The sequence below is a fragment of the Rhinolophus sinicus genome, linkage group LG05, assembly GCF_036562045.2.
Source record: "Rhinolophus sinicus isolate RSC01 linkage group LG05, ASM3656204v1, whole genome shotgun sequence".
In the NCBI taxonomy this organism is placed as follows: Eukaryota; Metazoa; Chordata; class Mammalia; order Chiroptera; family Rhinolophidae; genus Rhinolophus; species Rhinolophus sinicus.
The window spans coordinates 131144993-131157647 of record NC_133755.1 but is presented as its reverse complement, the minus strand read 5'-3'; the positions used below and the strand labels follow the sequence as shown (position 1 = coordinate 131157647).

Below are 12655 nucleotides of genomic sequence, written 5' to 3'. Positions count from 1 at the left end.
TACAAGAAATGTATGTTTTTCTTGAAAGTCATTAACTTCTTCCCATAAACACAAAAACACTTAGTGTGATTAACAATGATTTCAGAAAACAATTGCTCTGCCTGCTGTCTAAGAGCCTATGAAATGCACATATTGAAAATGGTATATTTCCCTATTACAACACTACTTAACATTTATTTTATGAATAATCAAAGTATGCGAGTGTCCTGTGATTTATTTTATTATGAAGCCTCCTCGAAAATCGTTTACAAATTAAACTGTTTCTTTAAAGAACCTGCTGAAATTAAGTGAACAACTCTCCTTTGTATCTTTACTTTTATTAAAGATTGCACAAACTGGAACCAAGACCAAAATACTGAATCCACTGTACATCATTCATTATAAAACAACATACATCACATTTGTACTCTACCAAATAGGACGTTTTCTTTACAATTATATATTGCGTGCTCTTAAATTCATGCTTTAGATATTTTACATTTGTCATTATTCTCTTATAAACAATTGCAACTTGACCAATTCGTACACCTGCTACCACTGTATTAAATGCGGCAAGACGTAGATGAAATGGAAACAAGGGTATGGATGCCACATCTACCCAACTGTGACTACTGTTTTGCCTATGCAGTGATATGCTAATGTAAAATACACACACAAAAACATCATTTTAAAAGGCACAATTTCCTCCACAGAAAAGAACAATTTTAAAATACGTGGCAGTTGACATTGGCGCCCTCCAGAGCGCTGTGAAGTTCACATTCCGTGATCCTAAACCTGGAGAGCGGACAGTCTGGGCGGTTGGGGGGAAACCCATCCGCAGAGTCCAGAGACCTGGAGAGCGGGAACGCCATCCCCGAAGGCTGCTCAGGAGACCAGGTTTCTTCTAACCTTTGCTCTGAGTTTCAGCATCGGACCTGGTACTTCTCATTGTTCCAAAATCTGGCGCTCCTCCAAAATAAAAACGGATTGGTCAACTAGGTCCTTCTCACCATCAGGAGAGCCTCTACTTCCAGTACAGAACCCCCACTTCTCTCTGTCCACACCTCCCACATACACCCCTTTCTTCGTTATGAGTCGCGCTGGCCGCTGCCCCCGGCCTCAGGGTCGCTCTGGTCGTCCGTGAAGCAGACGTCCACGTCGCTGTCGTTGTCGCTCTTGGGCTCCCCAGGCTCCTGAGGGTAGTCAGGCTCCGTGCCCGAACTGTCGCCCGCCTTGGCGAGTAGGTTCTGGCCGGGGTGGCGGGACTTGACGTGGCGCTCCAGATCTCGGCGGCGCACTAGCACCTTGCCGCAGAACTCGCAGCGGTAGGGTGTGTTGCCCTCGGCGTGCAGGCGGATGTGCTTGTTGAGATTGCTGGGATCGCCGAATGGCCTCAGGCACACTTTGCACTTGAGTGGCTTGTAGCCGGTGTGCGTCCGCATGTGGATCTTGAGCCCATACTTGCGCGAGTACAGCTTGCCGCAGTAGAGGCACAAGTGACCCGTCTTGGGCTTGCCCGCGCCGCCGCCGCCGCTGCCACCACCTCCCGCGCCACCCGACGCCACGACGCCGGGTGGCAGCGTCCCCGCGTCCAGCCGGCCGCGACCTTTCCCGGACGCCATCTCGGAGAGCTGCTGCGTGTGCATGGCGATCTCTCGGTCGATGCTAGCCAGAGAGCCCAGCTCGGCGGGGCTTAGAGCCGCCGCTGCCGCCGCCGCCGCCGGCCCGCTGAAGTAGGAGATGGACTCTGGATACTTGAGCAGCCCGCCGAAGTGCAGTTTAAGCGGGTAATAAGCTGCGGCGCCCGGTGAGCCATAGAGTAGCTCCCCGTTGTAGACGGTAAAGGCTGGCATGACGGCGGGCAGGTGGCTGCACTCGCCACCGGGGTAGGCTTTGAGCCCGCCTGCGTCGAGGGCCGGCAGCGCGCAGCGCTCCAGGGGCAGCCCGTTGGCGGGGGGCAGCTGCGCGTAACGCGCTCCTGGCAGAGAGGCGGCCGCGGCAGGCGGGGCGCGCTCCACGTGCTTGAAGGCGGACGCCTCTTCCGCGGGCCCGGGGAGCAGAGGGAAGCCGCGCAGAGCTCCGGAGCAGGGCAGGCCAGGCGGCGGCGGCGGGTCCCCTGCGAGCAGGCACTTAGGGTGGTGGTGGTGATGGTGGTGGTGGTGCGCGTGGTGGTGATGGTGGTGGCCCGCGCCGCCCGCCGCCGGGTTCTCCCCGCTTCCTGGGCGCCCTCCCGCCCGACCTCCGCCCAGCAGTCTGCCTAAGGCTAGGCCGGCCCCAGGTTTGCCACCGCCCTCCTCCCGGTAGGGGTCGCCATGAGCGGCTGCAGCTGCCCTGGCCAAGCTGGCAGGCTTGAAAGCTGAGCGCACGCCGGGGTAGAAGGCCAGGCCGCCACCCCCCGCTGGGGAGCTGCCCACGATGCCGAGGAAGTGGCCTTGTCCCCCGGAGGCACCGCTTATTTCCAGGGCGCGTTCCGGCTGCTCCTTGCCCTTCTTGGACGGCCCCCATTTGGCCGGGGGTGGCGAGGTGGCCGATGGCACCGAGGCCTCTCGCTTGATGCTCTCCCTCGCTACGTAGGCCTGGACAGGCGGCGGGGCCTGCGGTTGGGGCCTCAAAGTGCCCACCCGGGCGGCCACGGCGAAGTCGGGCACTTGGGGTTTCGGAGAGAGGCGAAGGCCATCCGCGACCGGGACAGCGCCCTGACGAGCGGCGTGCTCATGGTGCAGGTAGGCGCGGCCCGCGCCGCTACTGAGCACGCAGTGGAAACGTAGGTGCGCCTTAAGGCTGTTGGGGTATCTAAACGTCCTCCAGCAGTACCAGCATATGTAGCGCTCCTCCCCTGCGTGAGAAAGGGTAGAAAAGCGACCCCGTGAGAGGTGAACAAGCAAGAGAGAAAGAAAGCGCCAGCGCACCCAAGGCAAAGTCCAGGTTTTGACCAGAGGTGTGGGCAGAAGCAGGAGTATTCAGGGTCCCAGCGAATAATTGAGTTCGGTAGTCCCACTGTAGCAAGGACCCCGAGGTGTCCCCAAATGGCCAATTTTATCACCATTTCCATCTTCTGGGACTACTTAGAGGCCAACAGGGGTGATCTGGACCTTTCCAACGAAGACTTCCTCAGGGCCGTACGAGCAAATCTTCGTTGGGAGGGCAGAGCTCAGGCAGGCTGGCCGGGAAGAGATGAGAGCAGAGAGCAGCTGTTGCTCTAAATCAAATGTTGAGGCTGTGCTGTGCCCGGGCCCATCTGTTGGCGTTTGCAGAATAGGTGGCGTATGTCAAAGAGTTTGGATAAACTGAACAAAGGCCAATCTAATGGTCGTGAGCTCCTCATTACCAAGCGAGACAATATCCTGTATGTATGGGCCATATGTAATCATTCCTTTTCATAGAACAATGTCTTTTATGTCCATTACCCATCTTTCCACCCCCCTCCCAGCCTTAAACACTTTGCCTGAGGTTTTCCTGGAGCGTGACCAACTGAAGGACCACATAGGGACTATGATTTGCTAATCTTCAAAATTAGTTGTATCTTTATTTCCTCTTTAACCTCATTTAATTTGATGGGAGAAAAGAAAAAGTCCTATGTCCTGTATTCTAAAAACTAAAGGATGATGTTACATTATCTTGTCAGTTTTCCACCTGGTAATTAATTAACTCCCAGATAGCTGCACAAATCCAAGCTTTGTCAAGTCCTTGGAAAAGATATATAGTTTATTTTTATTACATAAATATACATAAGTGATATACGTACTCAGTTTTTAATAAGTTCATTGTTCTCTACCAGGAATTATATACATGTTTTTTGGTGTCAAACCTTCTTTTGTGTTTAATATTATTTAACATTAGTGTTTAATGTTGTCAGGGTCTGTGAACACAATCAAGAGACATGTATGAAACAGATTCTGATCACATGGTGGAAGTTAATTTTCACTCAAAAAAGTCCTGTTACATCTGTACAGAGAACAGCAATTTGCAAATGGATGTCTTTTTCGATGTTGTGATTTATTGATAATACAGAAAGGAAGGATTTCTGAAAAAGAAGTTAGTTGAGCCACAAGGAAGTATCCAAAGTATATGTCAGACATTAAATTTAATGTAAAAGCTAAATTTTCCCTCCTTGCACACAAGCAGCTCAAACTTCTAAAACATTACTACAGAACAACAATGGGAGAAAAATGCAGATCTTTCTCCCTTCATGTATTTTATTCTGGCTTCGAATAAAGCAAGTAGTACCCCCCCCCCCCCCAGATAACTAAGGTGGAAGTTCAAGTAAGGAGCTGTTTCTTCCAGCTGAAACCATTGGGAGGCCAGAAAGAAAAAAATGGGGAGGATTTGCCTATGTGACCATATACTAACTGTTTATGGAATACTTGGATAAAATCATTTTAATATTTCTGCTACCTTATATTAAACAGCCATGTAAAATAAATCTTGAAAAGAGAGAAGAGACCTCCTGGGTTCTCTTAGCGTGTATGCTGATTTAATATCTTAACCTTCCTTCTCCTGCGTTCAGAACCCCCCTTTCATCACCCCTTTTTAAAGGGAGTTTTCAGATGTTGCCCAGAATGACTTAGCTCAGTGCAAAGCCAAGTAAGCTTTGTTTCTTTAAAAAAGGGGGGAGGGGTCAGTATTTTCCTTAATCTTATTATGGAATTGAAATCCACTGGAATTAGTGAATATTGGGAGAATAGCAGCCATCCCTACTTATTTCTTTCTCTTTTCAAGATTTAAACATACATTAGATATATGTTTTCAGTTCCAATGTGTTTCTTTTTCAGTTTATCCTAACCAACTGACATGTTCTCTGGACTCTGAAATCCAACCTATGCCAAAAGTATCAAACACACTTCATAAGTGACTTCTCCTCCTCTCCTTCATGTTGTGATGTAAGATTGTCAAGATTTCAAACATCTCAAAGTTGAGAAAGTCAGGATTGAAAATAATCCATACATTCCCCAAAAGGAAAATGATGTCTATTTTGACATCTATTACCATATGATGTCTATAAACTGTTGGCTGAAATGAAAACACAAGGGCCACCACTCAAACCAGTTACCTTTATAATATTTGAGAGTGCCTAAGGAAGGGTGTTCTGTGCAGAACAGACGTCCCCTAAAGGCCAGTAGCCCTTGGAATTATTCTGTGATGGCAGATTTGAGAGTTTTCCACTATTCGGGCTTTTGTAATGTTTCTCTTTTACTGGAAGATGTTGACAAGATAATTTAATATAATTGTGATACAAGGAACAAACTAAGATAACTTTCACGAATACATACAAATCTATCCACAAAATCAATATAAATAATTTACAGAAGACAGTGAAGCTTTGAAGTGAAGTGATTCATTGTTCTGAATAAACGTCATTCTGCCTTACAAGTATTCATGAAGTGTTCAATTCCCACATATGTGTTATTTTTTTAACTCTATGTATAAAGGGATGAGATTGAGCAGTCAATTCAGAGGGAGAACATGTGAAAATACTTCACAGCATTTATTATATTGACTTTAAATATCAACTGTGTCTTCACGAGAAATTACAGATAAACAATTGGCAAGGAAAAAAGAAAGTCATGGAAGGTCTGTGCATTAAAAAGGAGTGTCAAGATCTTAACTACTTTAGCACCTCCCAGCTTTTTTCCACAGGAAGTGTTCTTCAGTGTTCTAGGAAAGATTTGAAAATGTTTTTCTCTTTAGTTAGTGCACCTTAATTTGCATAAATCCGCTCTTGGCTTTGGAAGGGATCAAATAAATCTAAGAAACTGGGATGCATCCCAAATTCAACTTAAGTAGGGAGGGGGAAGTGAATAAAAACCATTTAAATGGAAGAGCCTCACAACCAGGCAACTGACCAACAGTAAGTACCATAATGCTTCTAAAATAATGTAGAAATACTTTACTCTCCTTCAAGCCAGTGGGAAAGAGATGCCCTTCACTTAGAAGTACTCCAGGTTTGTTATGCTTTCTAGTGCTCCTGATGTGATAATATTTTAATGCTTCTTTATTGATTCTTAATTGAGTAAATAATTAAGTCTTTGGGTATGCAATAGGAAATGATGACCCCGGTGAAGTTCATAAAGAGTATTTTTTCCCTGCCACCATGAGCCAGATTATTACTGTCACTTATCATTTACTGTTGATTTTAAGGGGGTAGTGGTAACATCACCTCTCTGCCCACACGAACTGGGAGCGTGAATTCAGTTTTACACAGCGCAAAAGAAAGGCTTTTTCAAGTCTGGGGACTCTCCCAAAGACCAGAGGAGGGCTGGACTCTTGTCCACCCACGCTGGCCAGGAGGCCCTCTGGGAGGCGGTACCTTTCTCGTCGTGCGTAGGAGTTGCAATTGTGGGGATGTCAAACCACTGAGCCAAGGAGTTGGAATACCACACGGTCAGCTCCTCCCCTGGCTGGACGTCTCGAAGCGCTCGGTAGAAGATCTGGGATGTAAGGAACAGGACAGCTTGCTGTCATTTCTTGGATAATTGGTCAAAACACAACTGAGAGAAAAGGTTGGAATCCCCGTTCTGAAGCTGTGTGACCTTGGAAAAGCTATTGGACCTCTCTGAACCTCATTTCCCTCAATCTTCAAATGGTAAATAATAGTATCTACCTTACAGGGTTGTTGGGATGTTTAAATGAGACGGTAGCTAAAGTACTTTGCTCTTAATACGTATTGGTGGCCACCTCACTGACGGTTAGGCAGATAGAATTGGCAGTGGGGGGAGGGGAAGTCCGCAGTACCTGTCCTCCGGGTAAGTCTGCAATAGCTTCCAGAGTCTGTTCCTGGGGGTTCCTGGCTGCCCGGATTAACCCTATCCACTCCAGAGGAGAGCCCCCCGACTCGTCCACCAGCTCCCCTCTCACCATGCGCACCTGCAACATAAGCAGTGGTCGTTCTCCCCCTCGCCACAGCCAGGCCCACAGCCCAGAGGGAAAATTATCCTCAACCGCACCAGATGCAGGAAACTGCTTGTGTTCGCTGTGGACTGCTGGGAGGAGGGTAATTCCTTAGGACCTTTGCTTGGGAGAGGAAGGAAGAGTGGAGACCGGCGAACAGTCCGCCCCCTCTAGCCCCACCTTGACAACACGAGGAGTGAGGGCATTCTCCCCCTTCCCCAGCACCAGGGCTCATTTTATACCAAGACGTCGCCCACTCCCACCCCAGCTCTCCCTCTTGCGGCTCCGAGAGCAGCCCAATTACCAGGGTAATGACGTTTCAAAGTCAGTCCCAAAACCCAGTGTCCCCCACTCTCTCTTGTGTACTCTCGTTCTCCAGTGCGGAGGTGCGAGCAAGTCCGGCAGTGAAAGTGTTTGAACAAAGTGGCCGCACGCTGACCGGCTATTTAAAAGCAATTAAAGCGCATTTAAAGAAGAAGGCGTAGTGCGCAGCAAACGCTGCTTTAGTCCGCGGAGGAGATGATTGCGTGAGCAGCCAGATGCGAATCCCTCTGCCTGGGCATCAGAGCGATTTCTTACAAGAGAGCTCTAGGCAGCAGCAAACCAAAACTAGGGTCCTCTCCCACCCTACCCCACCCCCCACACCACCACCACCACCACCACCACCTTCATTTCCCCGTGGTTGTTCGCCGACCTCTGCCGGCTGGCATGCATGAAGGCGGGAGGGGCCTAGAAAACTCCTCTCTGGTCAGGGGTCGCGACGCTGTTTTGGGAGTCAGAACTGGCGGGTTGGACTTGACCCCTCCCAGTTGTGATCCTGTGCTCTCGAAGCCCGGCAGCAGGTACCCAGACCAGGTGCCCTACACGGGTGGGCTCTCCTCGCCCTTGGAGCCCGCTTCAGAGCAATCACCTCTCTCCATTTACCCCAAAAAACAACTGAGAGGAAAGGTTGGAATCCCCACTCTGACACTGTGTGAGCGCCAAACCCACAAAGTAGACATCCGCGGAAATTTGGGGAGGTTCTAGGAACTGAGAGTTTCCCAAGGATTGTTTTTTCGGAGGAAATGAGATTTAATTATTCTAAGGTAAAATAAGCCTCAAATTAGCTTACTGAAGGGAAGAAGGAAAGAAACGTCCGCAATGCCTGGAGCCTTGCAAAACAGGAAAGGCGCATTTGCGGATAGAGGCCGGGAGCATCCGCGCCTCTGAGGAGACCCCAGAGATGCGGGAAAACGCGGGTTCCAAGTGTCCTGGCACGCAAACAGCCCTGTACACCCCACCTGGGGGCCGTCCCCTCTCAGCCACATCCTCTTCCCTCAGCCCGGCCCACGTCCATTTCTCAGTTAATGAGATTTGCAGGGAATAATCGAAGTTCCCTTCCACCTGGCAGAGTTAGCAGGTAACGAATCAATCACCCCTTTCCTCCACTTGCCCTATTTACCAGTTTCCTGGGCCAGGGAAAAAGGAGGCGAACGATAGGGGGCGGAGGTTGGAATGGCTAATACCTTTTTCTTGGGCCCGGGTTCCCTGCGGTCTGACAGGTACTTGCCCAGCTTGAAGGTTCCTGGCACCGGCCCGAGGCGCAGGCCGGCCGGGATACAGCAATCGGCACTCACGCTGGTGGCTGGACCGCGGGCGGCTCCGTGCATTGCTGCCGCCGCCGCCAGGCAGGCTCTTGGGCGCGCGGGGTCCTCCGCAGGGTGCGAGTGACAGAGCCGCAGTTGCGCGCGAGCCAGGGAGCCGCGCCCCGACGTGCGTCCTCCGCCCGCGGAGTGACGCGGCCGGGCATGCACTGCGCCTTTTCAATCAGGGCGGGCGCCTTTTGGCACTGCTAGCGCAAGGGCGCGGAGTTTGGTGAGAGAGTTGGGCTGCGGAGCAGCTGCAGAGTCCCACCCGAGAGGGTCACATGGAGTGGTTCCCTCAGCCCCCTGCATAATCGAGGCCTCTGAATGGCTGGCTCACAATGGTCCAGGCGACCTTCCCATTCCTAAAAATCCAATTTGTCAAGGGCGAAGAAAAGGCGATGGTGAATCAAAGGTCCGGCGGGACCATTAATCCTCAGCATGGGGTATTGTCCTCGAGACAGTTACGATATTTTAAGTGACAAATCCACTGTATAATTTCTCCATAAATTTTACTTCCTTTTATTGTTCGCAGACAAACCAGTTTTGGGAAATAAGTGACTACTTTAAGTCTACTTGGCTGATTCCTTTGAGCTTCGATCTACTTCAAAGATTTTTAATTCTCTCCCCTTGGCTTTATTGTAAAGGAGATTAAACAAAGAGATGGGGACTGTTTGGAGGACTTGTTAACTTCTATTGATTTCTGGCGTGTGCCATACAGAAATTAGGCAGGTACTTGATGGGAAAACACCAGAAAATACCTACACTTTTTAAATGACGACCATATTACCATTTCAGGGGATTGGGTTCAGGCCAGTGGTCTATTTAGAACCGTTTTATGGTTCCTTCTGTTCAGTTTCGCCCAGAAATACGAAGCGTCTGGACCAGTTTGGGGAGACAGGGTCATCTGTGCATCACTGCTCTCGGGGACACCGGGGGCCCGCACTTTCTCTGGAGAATGGGAAGCGGCCGCACGGCCGCGGCTTTGTGGAATATCTCCCTTCCCCGACTGCACCCGAGGAAGAAGAGAGGTTCTGCCTGCTGGGTTTTTAATTATGTCTCCCCAACATGCCAACCAACCGCCCTAAACCCTGATTTGCTTTTAAGTTTAAAATGGGGGAGAAATCTTTGGGGCTAACTTCCTGAGAACCAACAAACTGTACCTTTCTAAAAAATAAATAAATAAGAAAGAAAAAACTCTAAAGGCGGGGAAAAGAGATCGAGTCGAGGTGGGCATTGGCAACCCCTGCCTCTAGTCCAGTTCTTGAGCTAGGAGAATAGGTACTTCGGAGTCAAACGAGAGTGCTCCTCGTTTTCTTTTAGGGAAGCTTTCTATTTGTGTGGGGACATTTATTTTCATAATATATGGCCGACTGATCCAGTTCATCAGATATTTATGACAGTTCTACCACATCTGCCACGCTCTGCTAATCCGGGGCACGCTGCTCCCCAAATCCTATGGACTTGAACTCGAGCCCGACGCGGAATTCCTGGAGAGGACTGAGTGACTCCGGGTTTCTGGCCTGGTGTGGGTGGCCCAACCTCTGTACAAATGGGCAGAGGACTCCCAGCAGCCGCCACGTGGCATTCTCCAGTGGGCTCTGCTTTGCCCACAGAAGGTGCGGTTCTTAGACCACGGACAGGGGGATTCGTTAACAACGGCGGCAGGACGCAAGGTGGTGACACTTGTAACTCAGCACTTTGTCCCACGAGGTCCTCAAAGAAGTTCTGCGTGGCACCCCGGGATGGAGACCTGCGTTCTCCTACTCAGCACGGTCAGGAGAATCATTCAGTCTGTGCTCTGTCATTCAAGCCTCGGGGAACCTTCGGTAAATTGCTTCGGAGCCTCAGTCTCCTAATCCTTAAAATGGGAATGATGATTGCAAACAGACCGCTGGCTTCCACCCCGCGCTTCACTCGAGTTTGTTACAAAGGTCAATAACAATAATCTGCAGAGTGAATGGGTTTGGGGCGCTACAAAACTCTTGGTTTGCTTTATGGAGGAATCTAGGGCAGGTATAAGGTCTCAAGTCGAAGCATCTCAAGTGAGACTGCAGTGACACATAGATAGGCGACCTCGGTGCTAACTCCAAACCTGTGTAGACGCGGCTGCTGGGTCCAAAAAGAGAGCCTCTCGGCGGGTCTGGGCAGCCACACGCTGCGGTTCCTCTAACTGTACAGCCACGCCTTCCTTACCCAGGGCCCCTTTCTGAGGGAACGGCCACTGATTTTTCCTCTTACCTCTCCAATTGCCCCTCTGCGGGCAGTGAAGTCTGCCCGCGACAGAGAGAAGGGAGCCTTTGATCCCTCGACCCATGAATGGCAAAGCCGGGGGAGGGGAGGAGGAGAGGAAGCCGCTCCGAAGAGTCGAGGGCAATAAATTTAAGCCATGAACATGTCCCTCTAACCTCTGGCCTGGCGACTCCAGGATGACACCCAGTTTAAATTACCAGCACTGAGAGCGGGAAGAGGCGAGCGCGGGGCCTAGGTTCGGGGCTCCTCCCCGGCCCTCCTTAATGAGTGAAAAAGCGTGAACGACACGCGAACAATTTTATCAATAGGACCATGTAAAGGCCGACTGTGAGGAAAGTTATTTATTAATATAGCCAATTGTGGCTGGTTCCCAGCTCCGCGAGAAGAAAGGGACTGCGCCAGAGGCATTCACACCAGCTCGCCGAGTTTTATTCTGTCCTGTGGCTCAGAGTTGAAGTTCCCCAAGTGAAATAAATTGTCCACAAAGGAGGAAAGGAACACATTTTCTTTTATTTTTCCTCCCCTAAAAAGCAAGGGTGAAACCAATCTAATGTGCCCAGTGGAGCAAGATGGGCTGTGAAAGGCTGGGTGTTAAAAGTAAAAGCGGGCTGTGCAGCAAATGGGATGGAAAATTAAATGAAATTAAATAGCTTGAACGGCCGTATTGTCTCTTATTAAAAAGACACATTAATTACATGGTCTCAGCCTTATTCAAAGACAATGTTGAGACTCAATCAAAACATTCCACTCGTCTTTTTTATGGACTTAAAATAGGGGTCCAGAGGCCCCCCCTTTAAAGCAAAATCCCTTCTGCACCGAGGTGCGGGCGAGGCGGTTTCGGGGACTGCCCTGCTCCGGGCCTGCGGCGGTACCACGCCCGCACGACTCCGGCTCTGTAACAGGTTGCCCCAATGAGGCTGAATGCTGGTGAGCGGCAGAGAGGGGAGGGCGGGATGCGGAAGCAGAGTCTCACAGCGGCGCTGCTGCAGGCCCGGCTGTCTTAGGGGCGGCCCGGACCCGCGGCGGGTTGCGTCCCAGCCCCGGGCTCCACGGGCTGCCGGCGCCGCGCATGTGTGACTTGGTTGGGCTCCGCCTCGAGGGGAAAAAAAATCCCACAGGAACTTCGGGGCTGCGATCAGCGGCTCCTTTCGGAACACACTTCTCCAGAGACGCCGGCCTCCCGGACGCAAAGCCTTTAGACTTCAAGTCCCCAGCGGGGCCAAGCTGGCTGTTCCTGTGGCCCTCGGACTGGAGGACCAGGGTGTTGGGGAGTCACGAACCTCCTTCCCCCGGGCGGTGCGTAGTATCCCGAACCCGGGGATGGAGTGAGCGGCGCGGGGTCAGGGACCGCAGGCGAGGCCGCAGGGGAGGCCTGGAGACGCGACAGAGTTGGGGCCTGAGGTGGCCCGGGCCGCGCCCCCCGAGGGTGTCCGTGCCGGCAGGGCCGCCGGGTCAGCGCGGACCAGCTGCGCGGCCCCCGAGGCGCGGGTGGGACATTAAGGCCGGGTCTGAATAGGGCGGCGGCGACGGGCTCTGGGAACGCCACCAGATGACACGCCGGCGACGGGGCCATTTTCCCCTTAATTGCGAGGCCAGTTGGGTGCGCAGTGGCCGGGAGGCTCCAAACGCGCGGCTAGGACGCAGACTGGACGCCGCTGGTGGGTTTTGTGGTGCCTTTTTTTGTTGTTTAAGTCCTTCCTTGGAAGCGGCTCAATAAAAGTATTCAGAGCCCCTCGCAAGTTGCCTTTTAACCCGAATTCCCCAACTTATTTCTTGGTTCTTTCGGTTGACATGATGCAAAGAAAAGTCAGCGAGCATGTTGCTGAATTGCAATGTCTCAGGGCACCTTCACATTCAACGCTCCTCTGCCGGCCGCTGCCGAATGAGCCCGCACTCAATTCGATTTTCCTTGC

At 51.1% G+C, this 12655-nt stretch overlaps 1 protein-coding gene across 1 annotated transcript; it reads right to left on the bottom strand.

Moving 5' to 3' along the window:
• Window positions 1–555: 555 nt before the first annotated feature.
• Window positions 556–8549, bottom strand: PRDM13 (PR/SET domain 13). The gene is made up of 4 exons (XM_019738866.2): window positions 8373–8549; window positions 6712–6843; window positions 6287–6407; window positions 556–2815 (listed from the first exon to the last, which is right to left on the bottom strand). The coding sequence occupies exons 1-4, from the start codon at window positions 8514–8516 to the stop codon at window positions 1068–1070; spliced, it is 2145 nt and encodes a 714-aa protein (XP_019594425.2). The 5' UTR covers window positions 8517–8549; the 3' UTR covers window positions 556–1067.
• Window positions 8550–12655: the final 4106 nt, after the last annotated feature.